Below are 12,846 nucleotides of genomic sequence, written 5' to 3' on the forward strand. Positions count from 1 at the left end.
TAGGGTCCTGTGATTAAGAGGAGTCTGAGTCGGGCTCCTCTTCTCCTCTCCCTGCTTATGCCTTCTCTCTCTCTCTCATGAATAAATAAAATCTTAAAAAAAAAGAAAATATGCATCTTATGATCAATCTTTTTGTACTTATTGAGGTCTGATTTGTGACCCAGTATGTGATCTCTTCAGGAGCAGTCTCAAGTGCACTTGAAAAAATGTGTATTCTGCTGTTTTAGGATGAAGTATTCTGAATATATCTGTTAAGTCCATCTGGTCCAGTGTCATTCAAAGCCATTGCTTCTTTGTTGAGCTTCTGCTTAGATGGTTTGTCCATTTATGTAACTGGGTGTTAAAGTCCCCTACGATTATTGTATTATTATCAAGGAGTTCCTTTATGTTTGTTATTAATTGTTTTACATATTTGTATTTTCTAAGTTGGGGGCATCAATGTTTACAATTGTTGTTAGATTTTCTTGTTGGATACTCCCCTTTATTATGATATAGTGCCCTTCATGTCTTGTTACAGTCTTTGGTTTAAAATTTAGTTTGTTTGATATAAGTATTGCTGCTCTGGCTTTCTTTTGACATCCATTTGCATGATAAAAATTTCTATATCACCTCACTTTCAATCTGCAGGTGTCTTTGGGTCTAAAATGAATCTCCTGTATGCAGCATATAGATAGGTCTTGTTTTCTTATCCATCCTGACACCCTCTGTCTTTGATTGGAGCATTTAATTATTAGTAATTATTAATAGATATGTATTTAATAGAAATGTATTTTGTGCCATTTTATTAATTGTTTTGTCATTGTTTCTGGAGGTTTTCTATGTTCCTTTTTAGTCTTTTTTGCTTTTAGTCTTTCTTTCCCACCCAAGGAGTCCCCTTTAATATTTCCTGCAGGACTGGTTTAGTGGTAAAGAACTCCCTTAATGGGCGCCTGGGTGGCTCAGTTGGTTAAGCGACTGCCTTAGGCTCGGGTCATGATCCTGGAGTCCCTGGATCGAGTCCCGCATCAGGCTCCCTGCTCAGCAGGCAGTCTGCTTCTCCCTCTGACCCTCCTCCCTCCCATGTGCTCTCTCTCATTCTCTCTCTCAAATAAATAAATAAAATCTTACAAAAAAAAGAACTCCCTTAATTTTCATTTGTCTGGGAAACTCTTTATCTCTCCTATTCTGAATGATAGCCTGCTGGATAGAGTATTCTTGGCTGCATATTTTTCCTGCTCAGCATGTTGAATATATCATGCCACTTCTTTCTGGCTTGCCATGTTTCTGTAGAGAGATTTGCTGCTAGCCTTATGTGTCTTCCCTTGTAAGTTAGGGACTTCTTTTGTCTTGGTGATTTTAGGAGTTTTCTTTATCACTATAGTTTGCAAATTTAACTACAATATGTCTTGGTGTTGACCTGATTTTGTTGATTTTGATGGGATTTCTCTGCGCCCCCTGGATTTGGATGTATGTTTCATTCTCCAGATTAGGGAAGTTATCAGCCATAGTTTCCTCAAATAAACCTCCTTCCTCTTTTCTCTCTCTTCTTGTCCTGGGACTCCTATGATACAAATGTTGTCACATTTGATGGAATCACTGAGTTTCCTAAGTGTAGTCTCATGATCCAATATTTTCTTTTCTCTCTTTTGTTCAGCTTCATTATTTTCCATAATTGTTTATTGTATATCACTTATCTGTTCTTCTACTTCTTCCTTCCCTGTGGTCTTTACATCCAGTTGGTTTTGAATATTAGTTATTGCAGTTTTCATTTCAGCCTGATTTTCTTTTTTAGCTCTTTTATATCTGCAGTAAGAGTCTCCCTGATGTCTTCCATGCTTTTCTCAAGCCCACTAGTATCCTTATGATTGTTGCTTTAAATTCTGGATCAGGCATATTACTAATATCTGTTTTGATTATATCCCTGGTCATGACCTTTTCTTCTTTCTTTTGGGATGAATTCCTCAGTCTTGGCATTATGTCTAGGTCTGTGTCTTTTTCTGTAAGTTAGAAATGCCTGTTATGTTTCCTGATCCTGAGAGTTATGGCTTTATTAAAAAGAGATCATATAGTGTCCAGGGCCTGGCTCTTCAGGGAGTGTCTCTGGTGGGTCCTGTGTGCACTCTCCTACTCTGTTTTGGCTGCTGTATCCCTCAGGTCAGTCGTCTGTAGAGGTTCTCATTGCCTGCATTGGGAAGTGTTTGGACCATGGCCAGAGTGTGGTGATTTTTTAGGTGTGTTCTGGTCTGCTCGTTAAAGGAGACTTTATGTTATTTCCACTAGAACTGAAGCTTTGCAGAATTCTGTGGTCAATAGACATGGTACATGCAGGGGTTTTTTCTGGTCTCTGGGAAAAGGGCCCACTGCATGGGTTTTTAGTCACACTTGCCCAAGAAAAGCAGTACCAGCAGAACACAGAATGGTGGGACTTGGTGTAAGCAAGTTAGGCAGCAGTGTTGGTGGTGTGCTGTTTACTAAGTTGGTTTATGCTGAGGTGTGGATGAGGGAAATGGTTCCAGCCAGCTCCTTTGTTCCCAGGGAGGGGAGTCTGTTTTGTTTTTTTTTTTCCAAGTTTCAGATATTTATTATTCAGTGAAAGCCCCAACACAATACACCAACATGATTTCGTGCATTTAGAGGGGAAATATTTCCTGCTAAGTGGAAAATTGCACAGATGGCTTCTGGAAGACCTTCATTCTAAGCACCTTTATAGTGAAATGTTTTATTTAGAAGTCTGGACCTTCTTTCCTCAGTTTGCTGTAATCTACATTTACTGAGTAGAACCTGTATTGATCATTGGGACCCAGTTTGTTCCAGGGTTCTGGGTTATTCTTCCTATCCCAACTGACATCTGGATTGAACAATGCCAGGCGCAAGACATACAGTGCTGCTCCAGTACCTCTTGCCCCGATAAATACGAGGAGGGGGATCAAGCTCGGATGCTTCTTGGCCTGACCAATGATCTGGTGTAACATGGTTGTGGCAGAGGCCTCCTGTCCAGGAGAAGAAAAAACCAAACGTGGAACTCCTGGGCCGGGGAGTCTGTTTTTAAAGCTCTCAGGGAACCACTTTTAGAGGAGCAAATAACTTCCCCTTGTGCATCCCGGGCATTTTTAGGATCGCTGTTTTCACATTGTCTCTGGGTTGCTTGCCTGCCCGGAGCAGCACAGTGCACCTTGGGCTCTATCGTAGCCACTCATTCTGATTTTTAAAATTCCAAACATCAGGGACCTGGTGTGGCAGGGACCTGCACTGGTCCTCTGGGAAGGGTTTCACTGCCCTGGGACTGATGCAGGTTTGATCCAGTCACCCCAGAGCACAGGAGCAGGGGATTTGGAACATAGCAGGCTAAACAGCCTGTGTCCCATTTAGATGCCTTCAGCAGGTGTCTCTGCACCTATGCTGAGGGGTGGGGGAGGGAAATGACACCCGACTGTTCTTTTGTCCCTAGAGAGGCAATGTCACTTCTCACATAGGTGCTCCAAAAAGTATGAATCGTCTCTCCCTATGCATCTTAGGCAATCTTCAGATTGTGCAGTCTGCCCTGTGGTGCTTGCCTGCCTCCTCTCCAGGAGTAGGGCAGTGTCCTCTGATCTCTATCCCAGGCAAACCCAGGGACCTCTAAAACTCCAGTCTTTGTGCCCTGCTGGTTGTAAAAACTCGAAAATCAGCCCTTCTTATTTTCCCAGACAATAGTTTTGGGGAAGTGTTCTTCTTGTGTGTGTCCATGTGCACTCCACTCTCTCTCACTTTTCTCCATGTCCAGGGCTCCCTCCCCTCCACAGCACCGGCGGTCAGTCTTTCCCCCAAACCACATCTCTGCACCTCCTACCTTCCTCAATATGGCCTCTTCTCTCCAATTGTGCAGTTTGTTCTATCAATTCTCAGGTCGATTTCTTGGGTATTCAGAATGATTTAATAGCTATCTAGAGTGTTCAAGGGACCAGGCAAACCTAGGGTTCTCCTACAGTACTGCCATCTTAGCTCTTCTCTCCCAGCTTTTACTGATTTTGATGGGAGTTCTCTGAGCCTCAGGATCTGGATGCCTGTTTCCTTCCCCAGATTAGGGAAGTTTCCAGCTATTATTTTCTCAAATAGATTTGCTGCCCCATTTTCTCTTCTTATTCTGGGACTCCTATAATATGAATATTATTACATTTGATGGAGTCACTGAGTTCCCTAAGTCTATTCTTGTGTTCCATGCTTCTTTCTCTCTTTTCTTCAGTTTCATTGTTTTCCATTGTTTTGTCTTCTGTATCACTTACTTATTCCTCTGTGTCTTGCAGCCTTGCATTCATTGCATCAAGTATGTTTCCAATTTCAGTTATTGCAGTTTTCATTTCAGACTCATTGTTTTTTAATTCTTTTATCTCTGGGGTAAGGGCCTCCCTGAAGTCTTCCATTCTTTTCTCAAGCCCAGTCGACATCCTTATGATTGTTGCTTTAAATTTTCCATCAGGCATATTACTTATATCTGTTTCACTTAGATTTCTGGCCATGGTCTTTTCTTGTTCTTTCACTGGGATGAATTCCTTGATCTTGGCATTTTGTCTAAGTCTCTGCCTTTTTCTGTGAACAGCCTTTTTCTGTGTGTTAGATTTCTTTATGAAGAAGAGGTCATATAATGTCCAGAGCTTGGTGCTTCTGGGAGTGTCTCTGGTGTGTATTGTGTGCACTCTGCTGCTGTGTTTTGGCTGCTCTATTTTTCACACCACTCATCTACAAAGGCTCTTTTTACCTGCAGTGGGCAGTGTTTGGTCCTTTGCCAGAATGTGGTGATTTTAACTAGGTGTGCTCTGGTCTGCTTGTTAAATGAGACCTGATACTATTTCCACCAGAACTGAAGCCCTGTAGAACTCTCTGGTCAGGAGATGTGGTGTCAGCAGGGATTACTGCTGGTCTTCTGGGAAAGGGACCCATTGCACTGGAACTGAGGCTAGCTTCACCGAGAAGGATGTACCACCAGAGCACAGGGTTGTGGGACTTGATGTAAGCGGGCTAGGCAACCAATGTAGGAGCCATACTGCTTACTCCAGGTTTATGCTAAGGGGTGAGGGAGGGAAGTGGTGCCAGCAAGCTCCTTTGTAGGAGAGGAGAGGCATCTGGAGAGACATCTCTGTGCACGCTGCCTCTCAGGGAAGCACTCTGAGAAGAGGGAGTAATTTTCTGCACTGTGTGTCACAGGCATTTTTCAGATTGCTGTTTCAGTACTGTCTGCCTCCAGTTGTTTGCCTGCCTTCTCTCCAGGAGCAGCATAGTGCCCCCCGGGCTCTAACCCAACCAAGCCTGTAGCCTTCTGAAACTCTAGGCTTTAGGGACATGGTGTGGGCAGGGGCCTGTGCTGGTCTTCTGGGGAGGGTCCCACCATGCTGGGACTGAGACAAGCTTGACCAAAATGGGATGTCATGCCAGAGCACAGGGGTGTGGGACTTGGTGTAAGCAAGTCAGGCAGTCAGTGTTGGAGATGAGCTGTGTTTATGCTGAGGGGTGGTTAAAGAAATGTCCCCAAAGCAGTGTCTCCCTGAACTCTGTCTCTCAGGGACAAGCTCCAAGAAGAGCAAAAAAAAAATCTCCCCACTTTGTGCCCCAAGCACTCTTCAAATTGTTGTTTCCAGGCCTTCTGCCCTTGGGTTGTTTGCCTGCCTTCTCTCCAGGAGTAGGGCAGCACCTACAGAGCTCTATCCTAGCTAAGCCTGCTGATCTTTAAAACGCCAGTCTTTAAGCCCTGCTAGTTGCAAGAACTCACAAAAATCAGCCCCTCTTGTTTTCCCAGCCATCGGCTTTGGGGAAATGCTCTCCTTGTGCACTTCCCTCTGTGCTCCTGTCTTTCTCACCCTTCTCTGTGACCATGGCTCCTGTACCTCCTCAGCACCTGCAATCTCTCCTTTAAACCATGTCTCCACACTTCTTACTTTCTTCTATGTGTCTTCTCTCCCTTTAGATGTGGAGTTTGCTCTGTCAGTCTTCAGGTTGATTTCTGGGGTACTTCGAATGATTTGATAGTTATCTAGTTGTGTTTGAAGGACTAGATGAGCCTAGAGTCCTCCATCTTAGATCCTTTACTGACATTTTTAAACTTACATTAAAATTCAGTGTCTTTTAATATACCCTTAATTTCTTTCACATCTCAGAACTGAACACTTTTACTAATTTATGTTATTGTTTGTGGATTCTGGTGATTTAAAATATATCTTTGTCTTATTTTAAATATCTTATTTTCTCTTTTTTTAGTGCTTTGTATTTATACATCCTGTTAGCATATATCCTATATATCTATGGTAGACCTGGACAGGATAAAGAAGAAGCTCCTGAGAAGTGCCTTTTCTAGGAAGATGTCCCAGGATTTAGTGCTTGAATAGTATGACAACTAATAAAATCATCATTGGAGACACAGCTTCATTATATTTTAATCTTTCTACAGCTGCTTTAGGGAATCCTTTTTAAGCCTACATTTTGTTTTAGAGGCTCTCAAAAATAAAATCATACCTAAATTACCTGTTTAGAGGATTTGTATGAAAAAGTAGGCAACAGAAAAAAATACTATCATGTTTGTCTAAGTTTTCCAGACATTTCAACCTAGAGCCAAAATCTGTGGAGTGTAGAATAGAAGTTTATTGGAAGGATACAGGAAAAGGAGTTGCAACTGGGCTAAGAAGACTAACATTGTTGTCCTTGGTATAGGTAACTGTTTCCATTTCTGCTGGCATCTGTATCTAATTCTCAAGTGTTTTATTTGTGGTTCAGGCAAAAACACTAATCCTTTCAGATAAGTGGACTAAAGTTCATTGAAAGGGGCAGAAATTAAGTCAAAGTGACCGAAATTACATGTGGGTATAGGTGGGAAAGATTGTACCTGGTTGAAAATGCAGGTGCATGAGGAGCTTGTTTCCGGCCTGACTATTGGATTAGGGCAGTTGTTCTCAAACTTGAATATCAGAATCACCTGGAGGGTTTAAAAAATGGATTTCACTAATCCCCAGAATTCCTGATTAGATAAATAGGCCTAGGGTGGGGACTAATAATTTGCCTTGGAATTTTGTTGAAAGTTCCCATGTAATACTGATGCTGCTGGTCTTGGGACTTTACTTTGAAAACTACTAGAATATAGCAACAATACTAATTACAGATTCCCATCTTCTAGTGGAAATAGAGCTCCTGGTAAAATGCCAGGCTTGCTCAGGATTGTTTTGGGAGGGGATAATATTAAATCTACAATTTGGAGGTTTCAATATCCAAATGTGATATGCTGGAGCCAGTACTTACTGGTTCCTGAGAGACAACAAGCACATCTATTCCCAGCTCCATGTTCAGAAATATCAGGTTGGTAGCTTGAAACCAACCTTGGTGGGAGATTTACACCACACATATTTACCAGCATTCCACGGCCTAAAAGTGATAGTGGGTGCTCATATGTGCATAAGGTTAGATACACTAGAGACCCTAAAAACCACAGACCCTGCTTTTAAGAAGTCACATTCTAAATACAAACAATTATAGCTATCCCATTAAAATTGTGTGGTGTTATTCATTTAACAAGCATTTATTGAACCCTTGCCATGTGTCAAGAACTGTAACATGCTGGAGATACAACAATGAACCAGGAAAACCACAGTCCTTACCTTCTTGGAGCTTACACAAAATTTTTTAAAGATTTTATTTATTTATTTGACAGAGAGAGACAGCTAGAGAGGGAACACAAGCAGGGGAGTGGGAGAGGGAGAAGCAGGCTTCCCACCGAGGAGGGAGCCTGATGCAGGGCTTGATCCCAGGACCCTGGGATCATGACCTGAGCTGAAGGCAGACACCTAATGACTGAGCCACCCAGGCACCCCAGAGCTTACACAGTTTTAAAGAAAAGATATAACTGTAATGTGAGTGGTTTAACTTAATTCTTTGTTCAAAAACGATTGCAAGTACATTAGCAGCAAAGAACATAAAATCTTTAAAACTCAAAATAATGAAGAAAATTCCTAACAATTATCTTCACAAACACAGTGGTGTTTAAAAAACAAAATTCAGCCAATTAAGTTTGATGATCTAATTGGCTTTATTAAGTGATTCATGAATAGGGCAGCATCCCATTTAGCATATAGAGAGATGCTCTGCGGAGTTGTATAAAATGGAAGGTTTTTATGAAAAGGAGGCTGGGGCAAGAAGTTATTAGCAAAAAAAAAGAAAGGATCTTTCTTTCTGGCAAGGTGACCTTCCCTTAGGGGGAAGAGCAGGGATCTTATCATGCAGATTACCTCATCTTTCTTGGGGGTGGTAGGGGATAGAGCGGGTCCAGGTGGTAGATTAGCTCTTAGGTACTGACCTGTTGACACTACATTTCTGGGGGAAGTTGAAACTGCAATTAAGTTAAGTATTAAGCCCTTGTTTGGTGACTTGGCCTAACATAAGTGACTCCATCTTGGGCCTATGGTTTTCTTTTTAACAGTGGAATATTGTGATTTTGAAAATTATATTTATCTATTGACATTTATTACATGTTTAATATATTTACTGAAAGTATTTAGTTTAGATATACTTACTGTCTACTTGGATCTAATACTAAATATATTCAAATTTAGAAACAGTGTGGGTACTTTCTGCTTCTTAGGTAAATGTTCCCTCATTTCCAGTTGCAGAGTTCATTGGCTTCATTCTCTATATATTTTTAGAACAGAAAACTTGTGCAATATGGTAGAAAACAAAGTTAAAGGAAGAAGACTTAAGGGTATTAAAAATATTTACATTTTTGCCAAAGAGTAAACACATTAATTTCAAGAAGAATGTTTTTTTTTTTTTAAGATTTTATTTATTTATTTGAGACAGAGAGAATGAGAGAGACAGAGAGCACATGAGAGGGGGGAGGGTCAGAGGGAGAAGCAGGCTCCCTGCCGAGCAGGGAGCCCGATGCGGGACTCGATCCCGGGACTCCAGGATCATGACCTGAGCCGAAGGCAGTCGCTTAACCAACTGAGCCACCCAGGCGCCCCAAGAAGAATGTTTTTAACATGGCTTATTAGTTTTGTCAGTTCTTCTAGTTTCTTTTATTTAGTGACAAATTTTTAAAAGGTAATTATTCAAGGTGGGTTCAGTATAGTAGGGCAATTTATGAGGTAGGTAATGGAGAAGAGGACAGAAGTGAGATTTTAAGGAAGCCCTCCCAAGAACATCAATGTTGCCTCTGGGTTATACCCACAGCACCTCTCTCCACTCCATTGCCAGCTAGAACTTGCCAGGTTCCAAAAAGGGTGTGGAATGGGCAAGAGCCTACACTTTTTGGTTGGTGAGTGAATGAAGACATAAAAAAATATAGCCTTTACTCCCAACTCAGGGACTCAGTACTAATTTCTCAATTGCATAATTAACATTACATCCTTTAAGGGCTTCTCATTATATTCTTTTTGTTTGTTTCAGTTTTTATTTAAATTCAAGTAAGTTGGGGCACCTGGGTGGCTCAGTCGTTAAGCATCTGCCTTCGGCTCAGTCATGATCCCAGAGTCCTGGGATCGAGCCCCGCATCGGGCTCCCTGATCCACGGGGAAGCCTGCTTCTCCCTCTCCCACTCCCCCTGCTTGTGTTCCCTCTCTGGCTGTGTCTCTCTCTGTCAAATAAATAAATAAAATCTTTAAATAAATAAATAAATAAATAAATTCAAGTAAGTTGATATATAGTGTAATGTTAGTTTCAGGAGTAGAATTTAGTGATTCATCACTTACATATAACCTCCAGTGCTCATCACAAGTGCCCTCCTCAATACTCCTCACCCATTTAACCCATCCCCCTGCCCACTTCCCCTCCAACAACCCTCAGTTTTTTTCTCTATAGTTAAGAGTCTGTTTTTTGGTTTGCCTCTCTCTTTTTCTCCCCTATGTTCATCTGCTTTGTTTTTTAAATTCCACATATAAGTGAAATTATATGGTATTTTTCTTTCTCTGACTTATTTCACTTAGCATAATACACTCTAGCTCCACCCACATTGTTGTAAATGGCAAGATTTCATTGTTTTTATGGGTGAGTAATATTCCAGTGTATATATATAACACATCTTCTTTATCCATTCATTACTTGATGAACATGTGGACTCTTTCCATAATTTGGCTACTAGTGATAATGGTGCTCTAAACATCGGGGAGCATGTATTCCTTTGAATCGGTATTTTTGTATCCCTTGGATAAATACCTAGTAGTGCAATTGCTGGATCATAGGGTAATTACAATTTTAACTTTTTGAAGAAACTCCATAGTGTTTTCCAGAGTGGCTGTACCAGTTTGCATTCCCATCAACAGTGTAAGAGGGTTCTCTTTTCACTGCAATTTCACCAACGTCTGTTGTTCCCTGTGTTCAGTTTAGCCATCCTCACAGGTGTGAGATGATATCTCATTGTAATTTTGATTTGTATTTCTCTGATGATGAGTGATGTTGAGAATCGTTTCATGTGTCTGTTAACCATCTGTATGTCTTCTTTGGAAAAATGTCTATTCTTGTGTTCTGCCCATTTCTTAACTGGAGTATTTGTTTTTTGGGTGTTGAGTTTGATAAGTTCCTTATATATTTTGGATACTAACACTTTATCAGATAGGTTATTTGCAAATATCTTTTCACATTGTGAAGGTTGCCTTTTAGTTTTGTTTGTTTGCTTCACTGTGTGGAAGCTTTTTTATCTTGATGAAGTCCCAGGAGTTCATTTTTGCTTTTGTTTCCCTTGCCTCCAGAGACATGTCTAGAAAGAAGTTGCTATGACCAGTGTCAAAGAAGTTGTTGTCTGTGTTCTGCTCTAGGATTTTCATGGTTTCCCTATTTCACATTTAGGTCTTTCATCCATTTTGAATTTATTTTTGTGTGTGGTGTAAGAAAGTGGTCCAGTTTCTTTCTTCTGCATGTGGCAGTCCAGTTATCCCAGCACCATTTATTGAAGAGACTGTCTTTTTTCCATGGGATATTCTTTCCTGCTTTGTTGAAGATTAGTTGACCATATGGTTGTGGGTCCATTTCTGGGTTCTCTATTCTGTTCCATTGATCTATGTGTCAGTTTTTGTGCCAGTACCATATTATTTTGATCATTACAGCTTTGTAATTGAGTTTGAAGTCTGGAATTATGATACCTCCAGCTTTGCTTTTCTTTTTGAAGATTGCTTTGGCTACTCAGGGTCCTTTGTGGTTTCATATAAATTTGAGGATTATTTGAATGAATGGAGCACTGGGTGTTATATGCAAACAATGAATCATGGAACACTACATCAAAAACTAATGATGTAATGTATGGTGATTAACATAACATAATAAAATAAAAAAATATTTTTGTCATCCAAAAAAAATAAATTTGAGGATTATTTGTTCTCATTATGAGAAATGCAGGTGGTATTTTGATGGGGATTGCATTAAATGTGTAGATTGCTTTGGGTAGCATAGACATTTTAATAATATTTGTTCTTCCAATCCATGAGCATGCAATGTGTTTCCATTTCTTTGTGTCACCTTCGATTTCTTTCATAAATGTTCTAGTTTTCAGAGTATATATCTTTTACCTCTTTAGTTAGGTTTATTCCTAGGTATCTTATGTTTTTTGGTGCAATTGTAAATGGGATCAATTCCTTGATTTCTGTTTCTTCTGTTTCATTATTAGTATATAGAAATGCAACAGATTTCTGTATATTTGATTCTGTATCCTACAACTTGACTGAATTCGTGAATCAGTTCTAGCAATTTTTTGGTGGAGTCTTTTGGGTTTTTACATGGAGTATCATGTCATCTGCAAATAGTGAAAGTTTGACTTCTTCCTTGCCTATTTGGATGTTGTTTATTTTTTATTGTTGCCTGATTGTTGAGGCTAGGACTTCCAGTACTATGTTAAATAACAGTGGTGAGAGTGGACATCCCTGTCTTGTTCCTGACCTTAGAGGAAAAGCTCTCAGTTTTTCCCCATTGAAGATGATATTAGCTGTGGGTCCTTCGTATATGACCTTTATGATGTTGAGATATGTTCCTTCTATCCCTACTTTGTTGAGGTTTTTAATCAAGAATGGATGCTTTGTACTTTGGCAAATACTTTTTCTGCATCTATTAAGAGGACCATATGCTTCTTATCCTTTCTTTTATTAATGTAATGTATCACATTGATTGATTTATGAATATTAAACCATACTTACAGCCCAGGAATAAATTCCACTTGGTCGTGGTGAATGATTCTTTTAATGTACTGTTGGATTCGATTTGCTAGTATCTTGTTGAGAATTTTTACACCCATATTCATCAGGGATATTGGCCTGTAATTCTTTTCTTTAGTGGAATCTTTGTCTGATTTTGGAATCAAGATAATGCTGGTCTCATAGAATGAATTTGGAAGTTTTCTTCAATTTCTAGTTTTTGAAACAGTTTGAGAATAGGTATTAACGCTTCTTTAAATGCTTGGTAGAAGTCCCGTGGGCAGCCATCTGGCCCTGGGCTTTTGTTTGTTGGGAAATTTTTGATTACTGATTCAATTTCTTTGCTAGTTATCAGTTTGTTTAAGTTTTCTATTTCTTTCTATTTCAGTTTTGATAGTTTGAATGTTTCTAGAAATTTATGTATTTCTTCCAGATTGCCGAATTTGTTGGCATATATTTTTTCATAACATTCTTTTATAATTGTTTCTATTTCTGTGGTTGGTTGTGATTTCTCCTCTCTCATTGGTGATTTTATTTATTTGGGTACTTTCTCTTTTCTTTTTGGTAAGTCTGGCTAGGGGTTTATCAATTTTATTAATCTTTCAAAGAACCAACTCCTGGTTTCATTGATCTGTTCTACTGGGTTCTTTTGTTTTTTCTATGTCATTTATTTCTGCTCTAATCTTTATTATTATTTCTCTTCTTGTGCTGCCCCTAGGCTTAATTTGTTGTTCATCAC

At 39.8% G+C, this 12,846-nt stretch overlaps 1 protein-coding gene across 1 annotated transcript; it reads right to left on the reverse strand.

Moving 5' to 3' along the window:
• Positions 1 to 2,687: 2,687 nt before the first annotated feature.
• LOC118025972 (cytochrome c oxidase subunit NDUFA4-like) lies at positions 2,688 to 2,987 on the reverse strand. Its single transcript, XM_035028665.1, has one exon. The coding sequence runs from the start codon at positions 2,949 to 2,951 to the stop codon at positions 2,703 to 2,705; it is 249 nt and encodes an 82-aa protein (XP_034884556.1). The 5' UTR covers positions 2,952 to 2,987; the 3' UTR covers positions 2,688 to 2,702.
• Between the last annotated feature and the right edge of the window lie 9,859 nt (positions 2,988 to 12,846).

The sequence above is a fragment of the Mirounga leonina genome, unplaced genomic scaffold (assembly GCF_011800145.1).
Source record: "Mirounga leonina isolate KUSES-001 unplaced genomic scaffold, KU_Mleo_1.0 Mir_204, whole genome shotgun sequence".
Classification (NCBI taxonomy): domain Eukaryota; kingdom Metazoa; phylum Chordata; class Mammalia; order Carnivora; family Phocidae; genus Mirounga; species Mirounga leonina.

Excerpts from the sequence above, each read along its gene's own strand:
- LOC118025972 (XM_035028665.1), bottom strand. The coding sequence starts at position 2,951 with ATGTTACACCAGATCATTGGTCAGGCCAAGAAGCATCCGAGCTTGATC.